At 37.2% G+C, this 20616-nt stretch overlaps 1 protein-coding gene across 1 annotated transcript in view; it reads right to left on the reverse strand.

Annotated features, from left to right (window-relative positions):
- Window positions 1–20616, reverse strand: part of NAV3 (neuron navigator 3) — a 592483-nt gene that overhangs the window by 134920 nt on the left and 436947 nt on the right. Inside the window, 1 exon segment of the mRNA XM_032644349.1 lies at window positions 12479–12598. Coding sequence (XP_032500240.1) covers window positions 12479–12598 — 120 coding nt within the window.

Consider the following 20616-nt stretch of genomic DNA (forward strand, 5'->3'; position numbering starts at 1 on the left):
GAATGAGTAAGCATTATGAAGGAAGACAGAAGGGTTGAGTATGGAATTCCGGGCCTAAGCAAAGACATGGAACAGCTGATTTTAGTATGTCGATATGTGTATATGTGTGTGGAGGGGGAAGCAATAAATAATTCAATATTTCCAAAGCATAAACTGTGAGGTCAGGCAAGGTCACATATGAGGTAAAGCTGTGGGCAAGACGCCAGGATGCCCAGCTTTGGAACAGAAGAAGGGAAGGAGTCAAAAAAAGGGTGCAATGGTAATTGTATAGATTAAGCATGTTAAGATACAAGTAAGAACTCAGGCAGTGAAAATGCTTCTTTGGCCATGGTGACTAGTTCAAGAATGTGCATACCATAACCTGTCCAATTTTAGTGAGTCTTAGGAATGTCGCAGAAGCTCGCTTCTGCACTGAACTTGAACCTTGAATTATGTAGGACTCAGATAAAGGGAACCAGATACTGTTACATGCAGCCGCATTCGAACTCTGAGATACTTAGGGACCTCTCAGTTATTGGAACAGAGCATGCTTTTTTTCTTAATTCAGTTTTAATATGACTGTCTGTCATTTACAATTAAAAGAGGCCTAAGAGTGTAACTAGTTATTACTAATAGATCATTCTTTTTTTTTTTTTTTTTTTTTTTTTTGCGGTACGCGGGCCTCTCACTGCTGTGGCCTCTCCCGTTGCGGAGCACAGGCTCCGAATGCGCAGGCTCAGCGGCCATGGCTCACGGGCCCAGCCGCTCCGCGGCATGTGGGATCTTCCCGGACCAGGGCACAAACCCGTGTCCCCTGCATCGGCAGGTGGACTCTCAACCACTGCGCCACCAGGGAAGCCCGATCACTCATTTTTATAAGTATAAAAATGAGGCTAAGAGAGCTATGTAACTTTCTAAAGTCATACAAACAGCCATTGTTTAGCTGCGATCTGAAGCCAGGAATCCAAACTTCAAAACCCTTTTTAATAACTAATTATGCTAAATTCTAGATCACAATACCATATTTTTTCCAAATGTATACTGCCTATAGTGATTTAAGAATTTGTAACCAGTAAGCACACGGCAGGTACATGGGGAAAGTAGAAGGTAAACGATGGTCCTCATTAGATGGACTCATACCTGGTTGCCTAAATTTAGACTTCGGGTCTAAACTGGAGGAAAAGCTGGGAATCTCCATGTTTATTACGAAAACTTCATTTAATTACCCTGTGGTCAGTCCTCCTCTCTGTCCCACACAAATTCTATTTCTTTTCTCCTCCCCAGAAAATAATCTCCGGTCTTTTGCTAAGATAGAAAAGGGGCAGATGCCCAGTTATTCACATTTGGGTTGGGGATTTGGGGATCTGACTGCTTCTTAAAAACCTTTTAACGCAGTTCCTCCTATTTTTACCTCATACTCAGCCCTAAATCCCAAGGTAATTAATCCTAAAATTCCCAAGCCTTTGGGGTTCCCATGGTGTAAATTGCATTGCTTCTTGCCTTCACCCTTGGCACGCTCCCTGCTTTCACGGGGCTGTTAAATCAATCACCATTCTCCCTCTGTCTTGCCATTTTCCCAGCTTTCCTGCTATTGCTGCCTTCTGTATAGTTGTCCCTTGGTATCTGCAGGGGGATTGGTTCCACCCACCCTCCTAAAATCCAAGGATGCTCAACTCTGTTACATAACATGGTCCCAGATGGGGAACCTGTGGATTCAGAGGGCCAACTGTACCCTGACCACTGTGGCTTTATGTGTTTTAAAAATCTTCTCACTAAAATATTTGGAGAGTTTCAGTAGCAGCAGAGCTGGTATGATATCTGAATCTTAAAATCAACTACACCAACATATTCTCAAAATGTAGTAGTTAAATGGAATTTGGGCAGAATTTCTATTGGTTTTTACTATGATCAACCTGTTCTAGCCAACAGCCAATCAAACCGGCTTAGACAAGAAGAACAGAGGACAATCAAATTACTTAGTCAAAACTAAAGCTCGAAAAGATTTAAAAATTAAAAAATATATACTTATGAATGTTGTTTTTATAATCCACTTGTTTTGCTTCACCTGGGTTTAAGTCTAGCTCTGCTGTTTACTAATGGCGTGAACTGAAGCAAATGATTAATCTCTTTGTGCTATGGATGCTTCATTTGCAAAGAGATGACAATTACAGTTCCAAATACAGAAGGTTGTTATGAGGATTAAATTAGTTAATGCATGTGAAGTATTAAAAACTATTTGCATATTTTCTTATTTCTTTGGGTTTAATTTGCTTTTCTTTTCCTAACTCCTTGAACTGGAGAATTCCTAACTTCTTGTAAGCTTAGCTCATTGATTTTCAGCCTTTCTTGTTTGTTTTATAAATATAAGTACTTAAGGCTATAAATTTCCCTCTAAACATGATTTTAAGCTATATCCCACAAATTCTAATATGTAGTGTTCTCTTTATCATTCAGAACAAAATATTTTCTAATTTCCATTGTGATTTCTTCTTTTACTCAAATGTTATTAAGAAGTACATTTTCTAATTTTCAAACATACAGAGATTGTCTATCTTTTTTGTTAATGATTTCTAGCTTAAAGCACTGTGGTCAAAGAACATACTCTATAGTATTTCAGTTCTTTGAAATCTGTGGGGACTTACTTCATGGCCCAACACATCTTTTTGTAAATATCCAATGTGTACTTGGAAAGAATGAATTCTACTATTCTTGGTTCTGGTGTTCTATACATGTACATAAGGTCAACTTTCTTATTGTATGGGTCAAATCTTCTATATATTGATTTTTTTGGGGGGGTTGTCTTCTTGTTCTATTAGTGACTGAAAGAAGTATATTAACATCTCAAAAGATGAAAAAAAGAAATATGTCTAGCACTAATGAGACACTCAATAAAGGCACTATTATTATAATTATTTTTATCTAGTAAATATTTGGGTTATCAAGTGGATGTGCCTTGTACAAACTGTCTGGGATCAGAATAGATTATATTGTTAGAGAAACAAGTGATAGGGTTTTGTTCTGTTAAGAAATAAAGCCCCTTTGGATATTTGCTTATGTTTGAAGAAGAAGCAACACAGTTTCAGTCAATATTGTTTACCACCTATTTTGTAAGAAAACCTGGCTGACAAAGTATTTTTAAATTATATCAAACTCATGAATTCTAAGAGTTTACAAAGCCCTAAATATACACTTGAAATTTTAAAAATCTAAAGTAAAAGTAAATTATAAAACTTAATCTTAAGGAATGAGATTTACTTGGAGAAATAAAACTAAATTTCAAATGCACCTGTGCATATATATACACACACATATATACAAATATGCACATGTGCATATGTGAGGTGTTTACCTTTTAAGAAAAAATACATATAGACAATCAGATAAGTTTCTCCTAATGGCCTTGCCAATAATATCCGAAATTTGATGTATGTCTTAAAAATTTTATGGTTGATTATACAAACTCCTTAGATAAAATTTATCCCATGCGATAGAAGAGCATGCAATCATTAAAAGTCATATTTTAAAAAAATGTTTAATATTATGGGGTAGTGTTCATTACATAAGTAGGTAAAGAAAGCAGGATAATCTATTGTATAGATGGTATAACCCAAACTGTGCAAACAGAGTGGATGAGCAAGCCTGAGAGGAAATACATCGAAGCAATATTCTCGGTTGTTCTGGGGATGGGAGGATTATGAATTATTTTTAGATTCTTCTTTATACTTTTACTTATTCTGTGAACTTTTCTCAATAACCACAGAAAAGCTTTATAATAGCAAAATAACTAATTCAGAGAATAAGCACTCATTTGTAATGAAAACACTTTCATTTGCAACTTATCTAAAAAAACATATGGAAGCTCTGTTGATGCTTAAAAAAAGAAAAAATACAGCTCACTGCAGATAACTTTAACCGTTTCAAACACAAATTAAGTCAAGCAAGAAAAAAGAATATAAACAGAGCACATATGACTCTAATAAATATGTCCATGCCACCCACTCAAACAGCTGAAATGAGGAAGGTGCAGAATTTATCAGCTGCCAGCCGGAAGACCTCAGTTTAATGATCCCAAGTTGAATGTCTCACCCCATTAGTTAGCCTATAAAAAAAGAATTCATCCGTAGCTTTTGAAAGGGGAAAAAAACTGTTTCATGTATCGATGCAACTCTTAAATCAAATTAAACAATTAAGTTCATTGACAAAAACCTCTCCCATTTTATTGCTCTTTGTAGGACAAAAAAATCATGTAATATAAAAGGTCCACATTGTTTTTCCCTTCATATAAGTACACTTTTATTAGTATTTTCCTGTATATAGGATGAATCATATTTTTCCCCTTTCCATTTTTCTATTATTTCCTTGAGCCTGTTAGAAATAGATATTTCAAAAGACATTAGATTTCAAGATTAGGATAGATTTACATGCATAAAAGAACAAAACACTGCTAAATTGCGTCACTGATTAACAAACTAGCCAGCCTTTTAGAAGCTCTAATGCATGTGAAAATATTGTTCTGTCAATCGTGTTTTTACATTTATTGACAATCTGCAGTAGAAATAGAAAATGATTACATGCTGAAGGAAATTACCAACATTTACGAAGCTGAATAAGAAAGATCTATTCATATTTTACGGTATGTTTAGCCAGAAAGGGACAACTGAAATAATTTTAAAAATCAGAGTATGTTATCCAGGCATGATAAAACCCGTATCCATATTAATAATTTTATGAATAAAATAAAAAAAATTGAACTGGATTCAAATCCAACCATTACCATTTATCAACAAAGTGTCTATAGGCAAGTTACTTGATCAAAGGACTGTCTGCCTCACTTATAAAACGGCAGTAATAAAGTGCACTTCACAGGGCTGCCGTAAAGGTAAAGTATAACAACATACTTAACTAGTATGGTATGTTGGTTGCACTACTCGATCCTCAATACAGAGAGATACTCTGGCTATTTTTACTGTAGCAGCCATGACTCCTCCTTGTCTTCAACGTCATCATCACCATCTTCATAAGATTCATAAGCAAATTGTTTTGGAAGGAGATAATGTAAAACTACTTCATAAATAAGAGTACTGGGGACCATCTCCTCTATTGGGAGATGTATTCTGTAATGGTAAAGTTTAGCCATGGCCAAGTCTAGTATCAGGGGCAGTCTTACAAAGGGTGGTAAAACTTACAGCCACCTGTATGTATGTTTTAAAAGATACTGAAGGGCTTCCCTGGTGGCGCAGTGGTTGAGACTCTGCCTGCCGATGCAGGGGACACGGGTTCGTGCCCCGGTCCGAGAAGATCCCACATGCTGCGGAGCAGCTGGGCCCGTGAGCCACGGCCGCTGAGCCTGCACGTCCGGAGCCTGTGCTCCGCAACGGGAGAGGCCACAACAGTGAGAGGTCCGCGTACCGCAAAAAAAAAAAAAAAAAGATACTAAAAGGTATCCCAATCAAAAATATCTACAACTTGGGCTAGTTGTACTGACTAAGTATCCTTTGAATCTCAATGGCTTTTTAGGCTTCATTAATCCCTATTTTAAATTAATCAAGCCTAAAAAGCCCTTCTAACATAAGACCTTTGAGTACAGGGTCCCCCAGGATTGAGCACAGAACTTGGCAGAGAGCAGGGTCTCAATACACGTGCACACGTTGTGTACATGTGCACACGATGTGTTCACATGTGTACAGTGTGAATTAATTCTACGAGGGGTGTTATTTAAAAGTATTGGAAGTTTGTAAGATTATTCACAATGAGGTCAGGTAATGCTGAGAATCAGGACACAGGAGAGAAGTTTAGCACCAGTGCATAAGCCTGCAAAGATGAGCAGGGTACCAAAGGGAAGCTGAGGGGGGCAAATAAAACTTTTTCTATTTCTGCAGTGTTTTGCAGTCGTCTCTCCCTACTTAAAGAAAGGAGGGCCAAAATGGCAGGCCATTTAATTATAAAATGGAATAATTATATTTACTTAACTACTTTAATCTCAGCCTATTAATCTTGTTTGTGTTTGCTTTTCATTACTATGGAAAGCCAGTAAGCTAATGAAGGAAATACTTCAGCTATGGGAATATACTGTTTCTGTGATTATGCGGGAATAAATCAACAGAATAGAAGGAGTTATTAGAGTGTACATAAACTGGTGATAAGCATCATGAACTCGGACTCTGGAGATATCTGCTTGGTGGCTTAGGAGAAATCTCAGTTGCCTTCACTTTTCTTGTTTGGAGAAGTCGTGAAAATACCAAAGGCCTCCTACCCTTAGAAATGACTCCCCACCTGATTTTCTGAGAATTTTCCATGAGCCTTTTGGTAGAGGCAGTGCAATTTTCTACACATTGATGAAAACTGTAGATTTAGGGTGAAGGGATCCAAAATATACCACTGCAAAGAGCTTTTTCTTTCTTCCTAAACTCCCCCTGTCTGCCTGAAAGTGTCTCCCAAAAGAATTCAACTGTCATAAATCTCCTCCCTGGGAGTTTCACACCAGACAGGATTGACTTCTATCACCAGAGACAAATGGCACCAGATAAGGAACTGCCTAAATAGACACTGTCACAAAACGATCATATCTCCCATCTCTTCTTCTATGGTCCCATTTATCTTTCCTGAAAGTCATTTGTTTTCCCGAAAGTGTCCTTCTCCCTGGCCCCTTTTCCCTATGAAGATGTCCCAATTTCTAACCATCTCCCCTTAAATCACATCTTTCTGTGATTTCCTGCATACATATGTGTATAAAAATTTGCCTCTTGTTTTTCTGTCAGAGTAATTTGCAGGCCACCAACCATTAAACCTAAGAGAAACGATTTCCTCTTCCAGTAGGGGATTCATTATGACTAGATGCTTGGAACTAGACCTCCCTCAATATAGAAAGTTATAATGACTGACAATCTAGAGACATGTAATATGATATCCTTAATGTCTTTTGTAAACTCGTTCATCAGCTGTGATTTCAGTTTCTCGATTATAGTATCATAAATGAAATCAATTTGTCATTTAATACAATACAAAAATAATTTCTATGATATATTATGTTTTTATATTTTCAAAAAGTCATGACGAAACATGCAAAAAGTCAGTAAAAATATGAATAGTTAAACTGATTCGTTTATAATTGAAATGAGCAATCACTATATTTAAGAATATACTTCAGATAACAATGTAACAGACAATCCAGAATAGACCTGGTGAAATCTATTATTACAATTTGAGGAATTCGTCAGTATTCAATAAAGACTGGTACCTGGAGCTTTGTCTTCCTCTCTTTCTTTTCCGTTGTGGAGCACAGGCTCCGGACGCGCAGGCTCAGCGGCCATGGCTCACGGGCCCAGCCGCTCCGTGGCATGTGGGATCCTCCCGGACCGGGGCACGAACCGGTGTCCCCTGCATCGGCAGGCGGACTCTCAACCACTGCGCCACCAGGGAAGCCCATGTCTTCCTCTCTTTTGAGACTCATTCTGTCATCATGAGTTAATAGCCACCTGGATAAATCATCTGCAAAAGCGAACTTTGACTTCTATGACCATTCTACTCTAGTCACTCAGGCGATGACTTACAGCTTGCTTAAATCATCCAGGAAACTTTACCTCTCAAATGTGAAACTTCATATTATTTTACTTTATTTTTTGGCATAAACTCTCTTCACCTAACTTAACCTCTCCATGGAATTTGACACTGGTGCCTATTCCCTCTTCTCTCCATTTTCAAAGTACCAGTTAACCCTATTTGTCCTCACCTTTGTGTTAGAGCTGATTTCTCTGCCTTCTTCAATGACTGCTCTTCCCTTATTCCCTTGTTAAACGTCAAGGGTTCATTCTCAAGGCTTGTTTTCTCTCTCTGCATCACCGATCCAAATGAGCTTTTGGCCCGCACAGTGTTAATCCTCAGAGTGTTCTAAACAAAATTAACTATAGTTGCTGCCATAACAGGCCTCACAGCCTCCAGAGTGATGCTATGGCTGGGATACAGACCTTAGCTTGGTCCTATCTTATATTAAAAACTTAGAAACGTGCTCAGCTAGTTTTGCCACAATTCCTTGCACCTGCCGGGCAGGCTTCTCACGAGTGGCAGCATTCTCATTCTGTACAGCAGGTATCACCACCAGCGTACTTTGGGAAAATTTAATGGACCTAGGAAGTTTACATGACCATATGTGAGAATGTTCATGGTTTCTTGCTTTATATAAGCTTCTCTATGATTTCCTAGATTATCTGACTGAAAAAAATGTGTATCTTTAACTTGAAAAAAATGTGTATCTTTATCTACTGCTCTCACAGATATGCTAAGACAGTTACCAATACTTAAAAATTGGGAGAGTTCTCAAAAAAGTCTAGACTCTTGGCTAAACTTTATGGTTATCAAAGGGGAAATGTGGCGGGGGAGGGATAAATGAGGAGTCTGGGATTAACATATACACACCACTGTATGTAAAATAGATCATCAACAAGGACCTACTGCATAGCACAGGGAACTCTACTCAATATTCTATAATAATCTATATGGGAAAAGAATCTGAAAAAGAATGTATATATGTATAACTGAATCACTTAGCTGTACACCTGAAACTAACAAAACATTGTAAATCAACTATACCCCAATATAAAATAAAAATTAAATTAAAAAAATCAAATGGTTTGCAGTCCTCAGCCCTCCTTTCTACATTTGTGCATTTCCGCAGGCAGCGACCTCTACGGTTGAGGCTAGAGGCCCACTTGGACTGGCCATGTTTACCATGTGTCTCTTCTGTTTCACTCATTTCATGTGATGTTCCTGATCCCTGTAGGGTTTGGGCTTATGATATGCATAATACACACATTCACTACTTTAATCCAGCACTTATAGAGAGACTGAACCTATATCTCCAAGGATAAAACCACCTGGGAGTTACATAGTTTTATGGACTGAATTATGCCCATCCCTTCATCCCCCATCACCACCAAATTCATATGGTGCGGTCCTAATCTCCAATGTGTCTATATTGGAGATTGTGCCTTTACAGAGGTAATTAAGGTTAAATAAGGTCATAATGGTGGGAGGAAGCTAGTCCAATACAACTGGGGTCTTTATCAGAAGAGAAACAGGCACTAAAGATCTCTGTCTTTTACTGCAAGAGAGCACAGAGAAAAGGCCATGTGAGGACACAGTGAGAAGGTGGCTGTCTGCAAGCCAGGAAAATGCCCTCATAAGGAAATGAATTTTCCAGCACTGTAATCATGGACGTGTATCCTCCAGAACTGTGAGAATACAAGTGTCTGTTGTTTAAGCCACCCAGTCCATGGTACTTTGTTATGGCAGTCCGAGCAGAGTACTACATACGGACCAAACCCAAGTTCCTCTCGAAATGATGCCCCGCTTTTGTTCTGCAATGTCTTTGAGTAATACAGTTGGCTGCTGGAAGCCCTCCTCATTTCTTTGGGGCCATTTCAATCTGCTGAGAAGATGAATTCAGCTATTCTCTATTGCCCATCACATTTTCTCCAGAAGTTGATCAAAGGGGAGCATATAACCTTCACTACAGCAACACGAACAATTCAAATCCATTGCCATACTAGCCAGCTGGGTACTTTGCCATTACATAAGTGCATTTTTCCCCGATACACCTTTTAGAAAGAATATCTAAGAAATATGAAAACACTGCTGATTTTTTTTTGCATTTAAGCTTTCTTATCAGTGAACTATTGTAAGCCCTATTATTTACCGATTTGCTAAAATGAACCAATCACTAATACATTTTATATTATTATTATTTTTTTTAAAAAAACCTTGACTAAGGTAGCTGGGAAACTAGAAGTACAGGAGTAAAAGACCTAACTCCTCACTCTTTTATATCCACTAAATGAGAGCATTAGGCTAAATGAGCATTTCTTAAAACATTATAGGAACAAATTATCATTATAGAGAAAAAGGTGGGGGAATCGATGAAAAAAACTTAAGGAGCAATGAATTAAATAAAGTTAGGCAGGTTTTATTTTAAACTGCAGGACTTCTCAGTACCTTTAGCTATTCTTGTCAATCCTACTTGGAATGGCTATCAGAATTAAGAAAATTTTATGAAACGTTATCCTTTATAAATTAACAGGACTTTCACAACTTTAATATCTAAGATTATGCATTTTAAAACAATAACATCTTGAATCACTTTCTGAATATACAATTTTAAAAGAGCTTGAGATTTAACTATAATAAAAGAGGAAATTCTAAAACTCCTATAGTAGGATTTTCACTATAACCCTACTGCTGTTTAATATATAAAAGTGACCAAAGCGTTTTTGTATTCCTCAAATTACATAATTCTTTCAAAAACCTTCTACATACTTCTCAAAATCTGAATCTGAGACAATTTATTTCAGGTGCAACACATCATTATTTGATCTAATTTAAAGATTAATGCCATTGTTATTTTGATAGTCTCTTTCACTTGACAGAGCACAGCTAATGAAGTAAAACTTTCCAAATGTTATTTTCTATGTTTACATGTTTATGTTAAATGTTTACGTTTTCATAGGCCTGGCATCTATTTGTTCATTTTAAGATAGTGTTTCGTTAGTTTTGGTGTATATATGAATCGCCTGGTTAAAGCTCAGATTGCTGGACCCCAGGTTCGGCGAGTCTTAGATGGAGCTGATAATCTGCATGTCTAACAAGTTCCCAAGTGATACTGATGCTGCTGATCCAGGTACCACACTTTAAGAACTATGGCTTTTGCTGGTCCCAATTTATTAGTTGAATACCTGGGTTTTTCCGTTGGTCTGAGGTTCCTCAGCCCAGCTACAATCTGGAGCCTGGAGAGCTGGTTATCCCAAATGCCTCCAAAGTAAGTCACCTTTGTATTGATTCCTAGCTTCTGCTATCATAAGTCTCATTTCCCAAAGACCAACAGATTTTTTCCTCTCCTTTAATGTTTTCCACTGTCAGCTAACAATGAGTTGGTCATTAGTTTCAAAATGTGGCCCACACTTTGGATTTCTTTCCCTCTAATCACTCCTTCCTATTTTCCCACATAACTCGTTCCCTCTCTTACATAATATCCTTGCAGTATCTTGTCTCTTTTCCCAGTCTTATTTGTCTCTTTAGTCAACTGGACGCTATCGCTAGCCTATATGAATATATAGCCTATATTTATTCCTTTGTTCATTCACTCCACAAGCATTTGTTAAAAGCTCAATGTATCATAAAAATGATGAAAAGTTTGCATTCCTGAGCTTACACTGTAATGGGGGAGATACAAAATAAACATGTAGACAATAATTAGGAGTGATGTGTACATTGAAGAAAACAATATAAGATAATGGGAAAGAAAGTGACTGGAAATGAAATGTACCTTAGCTACTCTGGAAACACTTCGCTAAGAAGGTAACATTAAGCTGAAACAGAAATATGATGGAGGCAATAACGCAAGGAATGTAGAAAAGGGCATTCTAGGCAGAGGAAGCATCAATGTGAAAGCAGAAGTCCATCGTGTTTGAAGCTAGTGAGAGTCAGCGAGGGAAAACAGTTGAAGAATAGTTCAGGTGGGGGGTGGAGTGAGCAAAAGTTTTCATAAGCCTTCTGTAACCACATGCTTCACACAGACACCTCGTGTACAGCCTAGGAGACTAGCGTATACACAGGATGAGAGCTGGCCGACAGGAGTTAAAACATCAACAGCATTTGAGTAAGGAGGAATGGATGACGAATATCAGAATTCACTGCCTAGCCTCTGGAGTTGGCTATATTAAAATGCACTATGAATTGTACACAGTTCTTATTTCAGAATGTGGACACATTAGGTCTTACCCTTTCGTCCTCTTCATAAATGTTGAATTAAAGAACTACTCTAGGTACTGATATACAGTAGCTCTGGAAATAGGCAATCCCTTCCTGCTTAAGAAATTAAAAATTCTGAGTGAAGAGGGGGCAAAATCAGGTCAGAAATATGTCTTACAACATTATTTCACAAAGACAACATTGTCAAACAGCAGTGATTCTGATAAAATTGGCAAAACAATTCCCAGCAAAATAATAACAAGTATATGAAACACACAAACCTGTAAGCAATTTGAAATATGAAAGAGATTAGCTTTTAAAGCAAGAGTTGTATGCTTTCAAGAAACCCCTCAAGAAAAGCATCAAGCTTATTTTACCTGAAAATTAGAATTATGTTTTTATCTTTATGTCATTAGCCCCCAGGTAGATCTGAGAGCATCTGAATTAAAGGAATTTATCAGCCAGGGTTCTTTTCAAGTAAGGAACAGAAGTCTATGTTTATAATTTTGCTTTGGCAGATATTAAAATTTGCCACCATGTAACCTGAAATTTGTTAAATGTTCTCAACAGCAATGCAATTTCTTTTAGTGTACAGAGCTAAAAGTCTTGTAAGCAAAAGAACCTTAGTTTTCAAAATGTTCCAAAATAATTATTATATCAAAATAAAAAGTCCTTTGGTTTAATACTGTAAAACTCCTAGGATCTCATTTATAAAATTGCTTTATGCATTCCTCACCATCAAATATGCTGATGACATTACCTGTCTGCATCCACTGTCACATCATGAACCCCTCTCTGGATGACATCCCTGGAAGTTGCTGTGTCTGGTATTCGGTTCAGACTCCTAGTATACAGGTTGAGCCCTCCATCTGTCATGTACCTGAAAATAAATGCCTAATTAATCAACAGAAAATTAATTGACCTCAGCTGTATAATTTAACTTAATAAACAAACGGTGTGCAAAATTTTTAATAATTATGCAAATATGCTCTATTATAGTTTTTTCTATATGAATATTCTACTCACCAGGAAGTATTAGAAAATCTTTTCAAGTTTATTAGGAAATTAATCTTCCTTACTGCAAAAAGTAACTAGCCAATTATAAGACCTTCCTTTTTCTCCCCTGTTATCAATATTTTGAACAGACTTAGAGATAATGTAACTCTTAGCAAAATAAGAGCATGATTATTTCATTTTGTAAACACTATCTTTGAAGCACTGAAGGTCACAGGAGTAATCTTAAAATTAGATTAATTTATTTGATAAATAAAATATATACAGCAATTGACCACTATCATAAAATAATTACTAAGATGTATTAAATGTTTAAGATGTTGTCAGAAACCGTTCTATATAGTTTACATGTAATAACATTATTATCCCCACATTAGTGATAAAGAAAATAAGTAAGCACGAAATGGTTAAGGACTTACACAAGGTCACTCAACCAGTCCCAGCAGAATTGAGAATAAATCTAGAAAGTCAGCTTCTCAGAAACCATGACCTTAACCATCATGCACTGCTGTCTGAACTGAAGGACCACACGGCCTGCCCGTTTCCTGTCTCTGAGAACTACTTCCTTGCTATCACAGGACCACCATCTTCACACAGGGCTGGTAGACTCCCATAGTCATGTTACTATTTGATAATCCTTTCTTGGCAATGGGGGATTAGAACAGGTGTTAATCTCCTACCCCATGTGGGGCTAATCAAATGTTTCTTTCTTGAGAAATGGGATTAACAGATAGCTCATCAGTCTTTCTATGTGGAAAGAGTTTATGATAATGAAAACCCAGGAGCTTTGGGTATTTATCTTCACCAGATGCAGAGGCACAGAGAAAGCTGATCAGCAAAGTAGGAAGAATGACACAGGTGCACAAAAAGCACACTTGGCCATGTGGTTTCAGCTTCAAAACTTCTCCTGGGGTTCTAGGAGATATCCTTGCTTCCTTGTAATAAGATCCCCAATTTGCTTAAACAAATTCGAGTTAATTTCACTATTTGGAATAAAAAATTTAATCATGACCGTATTAAAGATCGACCAAATAGTTAAAACTACGATTATGAAGCTGGCTAATTGCTTATATGATTAGTAAATTCTGTCCTTATTAGTTGAAGGACCTTAAACAAATTTCTTAAACTGTGCCTCAATTTCTGCCTCAAAATGCGAAGAATAAAATTTACTGAAGATAGATATTATGGTAATTAAAGGAGAAATACATAAAGCTCTTAATATGAGAACCCTATAAATAATAGTGACTTGTTATTCACAAAGTCTCTCCCAACATATGTTTAAAATGAAATATATGAATTTTATACACAAAACTAAAAGTCATGCTGTATTATCCTCATAAGGTACTCTACATGGTTAATTTTCCTGATAACCAAAGAATTTAATCCCACCAAAATTAAAACAATAAAAAGAGTACTTTGGTTCCAAAATGTGCTGAAGACTGACATACTCTTTTAAATGGAATACTAGATATGACAACTTTTTTTGATAACTAATTCATGATTATGAGCATCAATTTCCTGTATCATATACAGTGATACTAAATGAGACAATTAAAGATTAAAGGATATTTGTCCTTCGTACTTTTAAATTTGTCAGCTGCCATATTGATGCTGTCAGTGTTCTATTGTTTACTCTTACTTCCAATTTCTTATCTTTTTTTTTTTTTTGCGCAGGCTCAGCGGCCAGGGCTCACGGGCCCAGCCGCTCCGCGGCATGTGGGATCTTCCCAGACCGGGGCACGAACCCGTGTCCCCTGCATCGGCAGGCAGACTCTCAAGCACTGCGCCACCAGGGAAGCCCAATTCTAAACATTTTTATTGCTTCTTTTCTTAAGGTGAAGTGTATGAAATTCCTGATAAAGTGTTTAGTGAAAAACATTTTTCTCATTCACTCTCCTTTTGAATTTTTAAAAAAATTTTTTCTATTTTATTTTATTTTTGGCTGTGTTGGGTCTTCGTTGCTGTGCACGGGCTTTCTCTAGTTGCTGTGAGCGGGAGCTGCTATTTGTTGCAGTGTGCAGGCTTCTCATTGCGGTGCCTTCTCTTGTTGCAGAGCACGGGCTCTAGGCGCGTGGGCTTCAGTAGTTGTGGCTCATGGGCTCTAGAGCGCAGGCTCAGTAGTTGTGGCGCACGGACTTAGTTGCTCCGCGGCGTGTGGGATCTTTCTGGACCAGGGCTTGGACCCGTGTTCCCTGCATTGGCAGGCAGATCTTAACCACTGCGCCACTAGGGAAGCCCTGAAACTGTGTTTTAAAAGTTTGGGGATGGTAGAAATGTTCTCTCCAGGTAAGTGAGAGACCCCTTTTTAAAAAAAACTATCAACATGCTTGATCCTAAACTTAACCTCAGGAGGAAGTTAAAACAATGTATACATGTTAAGTTTTACATCTTATTGGTCTGTCTTATTCATTGGTGTATCTCTAAAAGTGTTTAGTAAAGTGTTTTGTATATAGTTTGGTATCAACAAATATATTAAACATTTGTTCAGCTGAATTTAAAAGGCCTCCCTACTGCAGGAAGAAACCATGACAGCAGATCTCAGCACTTTAGCCATAATGGTGATGCATGTAAACAAGAAATAAGATGGAAGATGACTTCTATTAGAAACATAAGCTTTCAATTATTCAGTGTTTACAGAAGAGTAAGTTCTATAGACAAAGGTTAAATGCTTTGAAAACTAATTTTCCAAAGAAAAAACAACTTTAAAATTTCAATGAATTAAGAAAAAAACCCAACTTTTTTAGGAAGCATTTCAAAGGATACTCATTTTCCTTTGACCCTGGGATTTTCCAGGCAATATCAAATAAGTTTACAACAGGTATTAATTGAACCAAAAATAGTCATCAGTGTCTATTTCCTCTGTTTACAGACACTGTCACATTGGAATGTTGGTAGGGCATTTTCATAACAGAAGAGTTTGTTATTTGAAAAATATATATGGGCATCACACAAGCAACTTTCTCATTTAAATTTTTTTCTTGAAAATTCTTCCTTCTTTTCAGCTTTTCTGAAGCATTTAAAAATCTAAAATAACATGCATTTCATAGTTCCTCTAGAAAAAATTGCTACAATCCAGGAAATATAAATGTTAGGAGATCGTTTTGAAAGAATAATGTAAAATTTAAAAAAAAGATTTCCTAATAATGTTATACCTAAACTTCTAAACCATAAGCTAAGATGAGTTTAAGACGTAATAGTCACAGGATGATCGGTACAAACAAAAAGTTGCAAAGGAAATTTGTGAAGGTTACTGACAGAAAGTAAAATCTCTCAAACTATGGAAGTCTTAGGATAATTTTAGCCATGTTCAAATTCTATAAGTTATAAGATGATTCACATAAAAAACGCAATAGTCTCCCAAAGCATTTCTAACTCTTCCTCCCTTCCACTGCCATCTCTCGTCTTCCTTCTGTTGTAGAAAAACTGCATACTTTGGCACATTTTCTTTACGTGTGTGTTTTCCATGTTAATATTTCCAGGCCATAGTGCTCCACCCTGCACTAGAATGAGATATTAAACCGCTTCCTGTGCACAGATGCGTGGATTTCCCATAACCACCTCAAATACAGCATAAACAGACCATATATTGCCTTTACCACTAAAGCTCATGCTCCTTTTGTATATACTAATACAGTTATAGGGAAACACACCATCCACCTAGTTAACAATCTAGGTAAATGACTTTCTTCTTGTCACTCACCACCCTCAATTACTATAGGACGGAGTCTGTTCAGACCTGTGAATCAACATCACTATGTTCTCATTATATCTGGAATTCACTGAAATAGGAAGAAACTATAAACATCTTCTTTTTGTATGCCATTCAATCTCATTTTCTCAATCAACATAAATACATACAACTCTACCTCCACAGCAACTCCATGCTTTTTCAAAAAAAGCTTCATATTTAAATACATCATATTTTTGCAAGAGTATAAAATGTAACAGTACACATTAAATAATAATTAAAAAATAATATCAGTTTTCATGTACCCATAACCTGGCTTCAGAAAGAGAACATTTCCAGTTTCTTCAGTTACCATATAGGCTCTTTCCAGTCCTACATTTCTAAACCTCCCTTCTAGAGATATCTATTGCCCTGGATTTTGTGTTAAGCATTCCTTTACGGTTTAACCACATGGGCATATATTCCTAAAAATACACTGTTTAGCATCTCATGCATGTGAACTTCATATAAATTGAATCACACTGTATATATTCTTTTGTGACTTATTTCCTTCACTCTAAGTTACATTTTTGCAAATCATCTATCTTGATGTGTATTATTGCATTTTTAATGTTAGTGTTATACAGCTTTGTTTTACAAGCACACTAGTCTATTTATCTGTTTGACTATTACAGACATTTGAGCTGTTTTTAGATTTTTTGCTGTTACAAACAACTCTGCCATGAACATCTGTATATGCACATTTCTTTATGCTCACAGGCAAGAGCTTGTCAAAGGTCTCTATCTAGGAAAGGAATCATTGGGTCAAAAGGGATACATACACATATTCAAACCCTACTTACTAGTCAATGCCAAAGAGATTTAAAAATATTTTCAGAATAAACTTCTACTTGTCTATGAATAAGAATTCTCATGTTGGCTTTAATTTACAAGTTCCAGATTACCAAGCAGGTTGATCAAATTTTTACTTTGTTATAGGCCATTTATGTTTTGTCTGTGAAATGTCTGTTTATGACTTTTGCTCATTTTTCTATTGGATTCTATATTTATTTTATTTTTTTCTTTCCCCATTGATAGTAATCCTTTATTAGTTGTACGTCTTGTATATGTTTGTGGCTTATGTGGGGTTTTATCCTGACATTTTTCTCTTACTTATTTTTATGTGAAATTAATTCTTCAGAATAAAAAGAAACTTGATCTAGATACCTTTCTAACCACACACAGTAAATGCTTCTGTTATTTTTGTGTAGTGTTTTAGAATGTGATAATTAGCTTTTTTGAGATTTTTAGACTCTGTTCCCATCTCCCACTTTTATCTGGACCTTCTCTATCTTCACTTTTATTGCTACATCCTGTTCAGTTTGCTTCTACTCCTGGAAGTTTTCCCTCAGTGTGGGGTCCTGTCCTGGAAGGGAGCTGTGGCTGGAGAGTTTAATGAATACATGGGGACAAGATTGCTCCACTCCCTTCAGATATGACCTTCAGCCCTTACTGTCTCTGACTGGTCAAGTGGTCAAAACCTTCCCAGCTTCAGTTGCTATCTTCAGATAAGCCCTGTGTGTTTTCTAGTCAGTTTCTCTTGGCTATTTTGTGGTTCTTCTGTTCTCAGTGTTATCAGACACCCCACTACTACCTTCTCTTTCTTCGTACACAGATGCTGATATCATTCTGCTCCTTTGGCTCTTGACTGTTTGTCCTTCATTGCTTATACCTGGGGTTTGAGGTGATACCTTGTCATCATCTTTTTTCAACAACGATCATGGTTTTTCCCCATGGTTTTGCTATCTAGTTGTTTTGTCTATTTTTGTGGGTATTTGGAAAGATTCACCTATGCCCCTACCATATCTTCCTAGAATTCTGTTTTTACATTCAATATCTTATATCAGAAACTGTATATAACAATTAGCTATTTGTTATGACATGAAAACACAGGGCATCTAAAATGTGTGTGTGTGTTTTTAACCTCTAAGGAACTTTAGTTCAGCGCTTAGAACACAGATCATGAACACAGATAATATTAAGGATTATCCCCTTGATCAAAGGTGCTAGCTAAGAAAACTATACTAATAATGAATGATTGCTGTGAAGCTCTGTTATGTTTGTTTGTAATAATCAACTCCTAGGAGAGAAATGTGGGCAAGTAGACATGTAGACAACTTCACAGGGTCAGTATGTCAAGATGGTTAAGACTGCAGACTGGAGCCAGACTGCTTTTAAGTTCAAGTCCAGCACTGCATGCATCAAGAAAGTTTGAATTCTCAGAATGCCAATGAACTAACTTTCTGAGTTCTACCTAAAGTTACTTAACCTACCCATGCCTCAGTTGTTTCATCTGTAAAATGGAGATAGTAATGATATGCTTATCTCTTACAGTTATGGTGACCTAGCACATAATAAGTGCTATATAAGTGTTGACTAACGTTACTGGCTATTTTTTCCATTAGCATTTCTACATTCACTAAAAATAACTCTCATATCTTGAATATGAAATGAATAGAAGCATTGTGATTAGGAATATGTGGTTTCCCATGTACATCCTTTTAACCCAACTCAAGTAACCCTGCCCTTCCCAATGTCTTGAATGCTTCAGTTATCACAAAGTTTCCTAAAGCAGAATTGTGGGAGCATCAGGGGATTAAAGCAGCATTAAAGTATCCACCTCCCTTTTAAAAAGTGTCATTCTCCAGAATTAAATTACTTTGCGTTTGGGCCATTTAAAGCAGGATTTTAGGTTATATTCTTGGCCCAACTATTTATCACTGTGACACCTGCAGATAACTTCAATTTCCACCCAATTAAAATATGTAACTTTTCCCTCCGTTTTCCAGGGTGTTCCTTTTTTTTGCTTTACACATGGAGACTTTTTCAAAGAGATTCATTATAAGTAAGAAGCCTTCCTTTGACTAATTCCTAATTACTGGCAGGTTCACATTCCCAAGCGCTTAAAGTAATTTTTAGAAGAGAAGAAAGAGATAAGCCTTTGCATGCTTCAAGAAATCTCGAATTCTCAGAATGCCGATTAACTAATTTTCTGAGTTCTACCTGAAGTACGTGAAAAAAATGAAACTCGGGCTTCTCTGGTGGCGCAGTGGTTGAGAGTCCACCTGCCGATGCAGGGGACACGCGTTCGTACCCCGGTCCGGGAGGATCCCATGTGCCACGGAGCGGCTGGGCCCGTGAGCCATGGCCGCTGAGCTTGCGCATCCAGAGCCTGTGCTCCGCAACGGGAGAGGCCACAACAGTGACAGGCCCACGTACCACAAAAAAAACAAAGAAAATGAAACTCCTTTCCCATTTACTTCATGACATTCCTTCTTGCATGAGAAGAATATCCAAGATTAAACATCTTCATTCATTGCTTTGTCTTTTGAGCCTTTTTTGACCCTTTAATCACTAAAACATACTTTAAAAAATTGGGGACAGACAGTTAACTTTGTGATTTAATTTTTTTCGTGAATTGTAGCACAGACTTTTCTATGCCCTTTTTTCTTAAAGAAAACATCAAATTAAAATTCTCCTGGGATATCTTCCTATCTTTTAACTTTAGGCTGACAAATCGGGCTGCATCCCACTGATGTTGACAATGGTACACTACAGCTGCTGGTGAGCAATGAGGAAGTACAGCACATCCTGGGTGTCCTCCCCATAACACCCCAGTCACCCTTGAGCTGAGACCGGTGACACTGCCTGCTGACCACGTCTAGTCACGCTCTATCCAGGGGACAGAACTCTGAGTCATTCTTTAAATTTCAGTGTCCTGTACTCTACCATGTGAAAGAGAACATGTATAAGGCCAAGCAGGTAAACATCATCAGAGGAAGTTTTCAAATAGGATTTGTGTTATTTTTACTTAGTTTTTTTTTCTTCTTCTTCTTCTGCTTTAGACACTGAGTATGAATGACTCAACACAAAGCATGCAGACCACTAATGCATTCTTACATGGACTCATCTGTGGGACTATTCAAGACCTCCTCTGAAAGGCCAACAGAGAACAAAACTGGAGAACAGACATGAGAATCAGGTTTCCAGTGAGGCAGGAAACAAGTAGGAACTACAAAGAATATACCAATATCTTAAAAATTTCCCATTAGTTCTGCAGAGACTAGCCAGCTCTCATCAAACCAATTTCCTCTTCCTCCTGGGCACAAAGATGAACATTGGTTCCTGGCCTTGCTGTCAGTGAGATGGGGCTGCAG

The sequence above is a fragment of the Phocoena sinus genome, chromosome 10 (genome assembly GCF_008692025.1).
Source record: "Phocoena sinus isolate mPhoSin1 chromosome 10, mPhoSin1.pri, whole genome shotgun sequence".
Taxonomy (NCBI): domain Eukaryota; kingdom Metazoa; phylum Chordata; class Mammalia; order Artiodactyla; family Phocoenidae; genus Phocoena; species Phocoena sinus.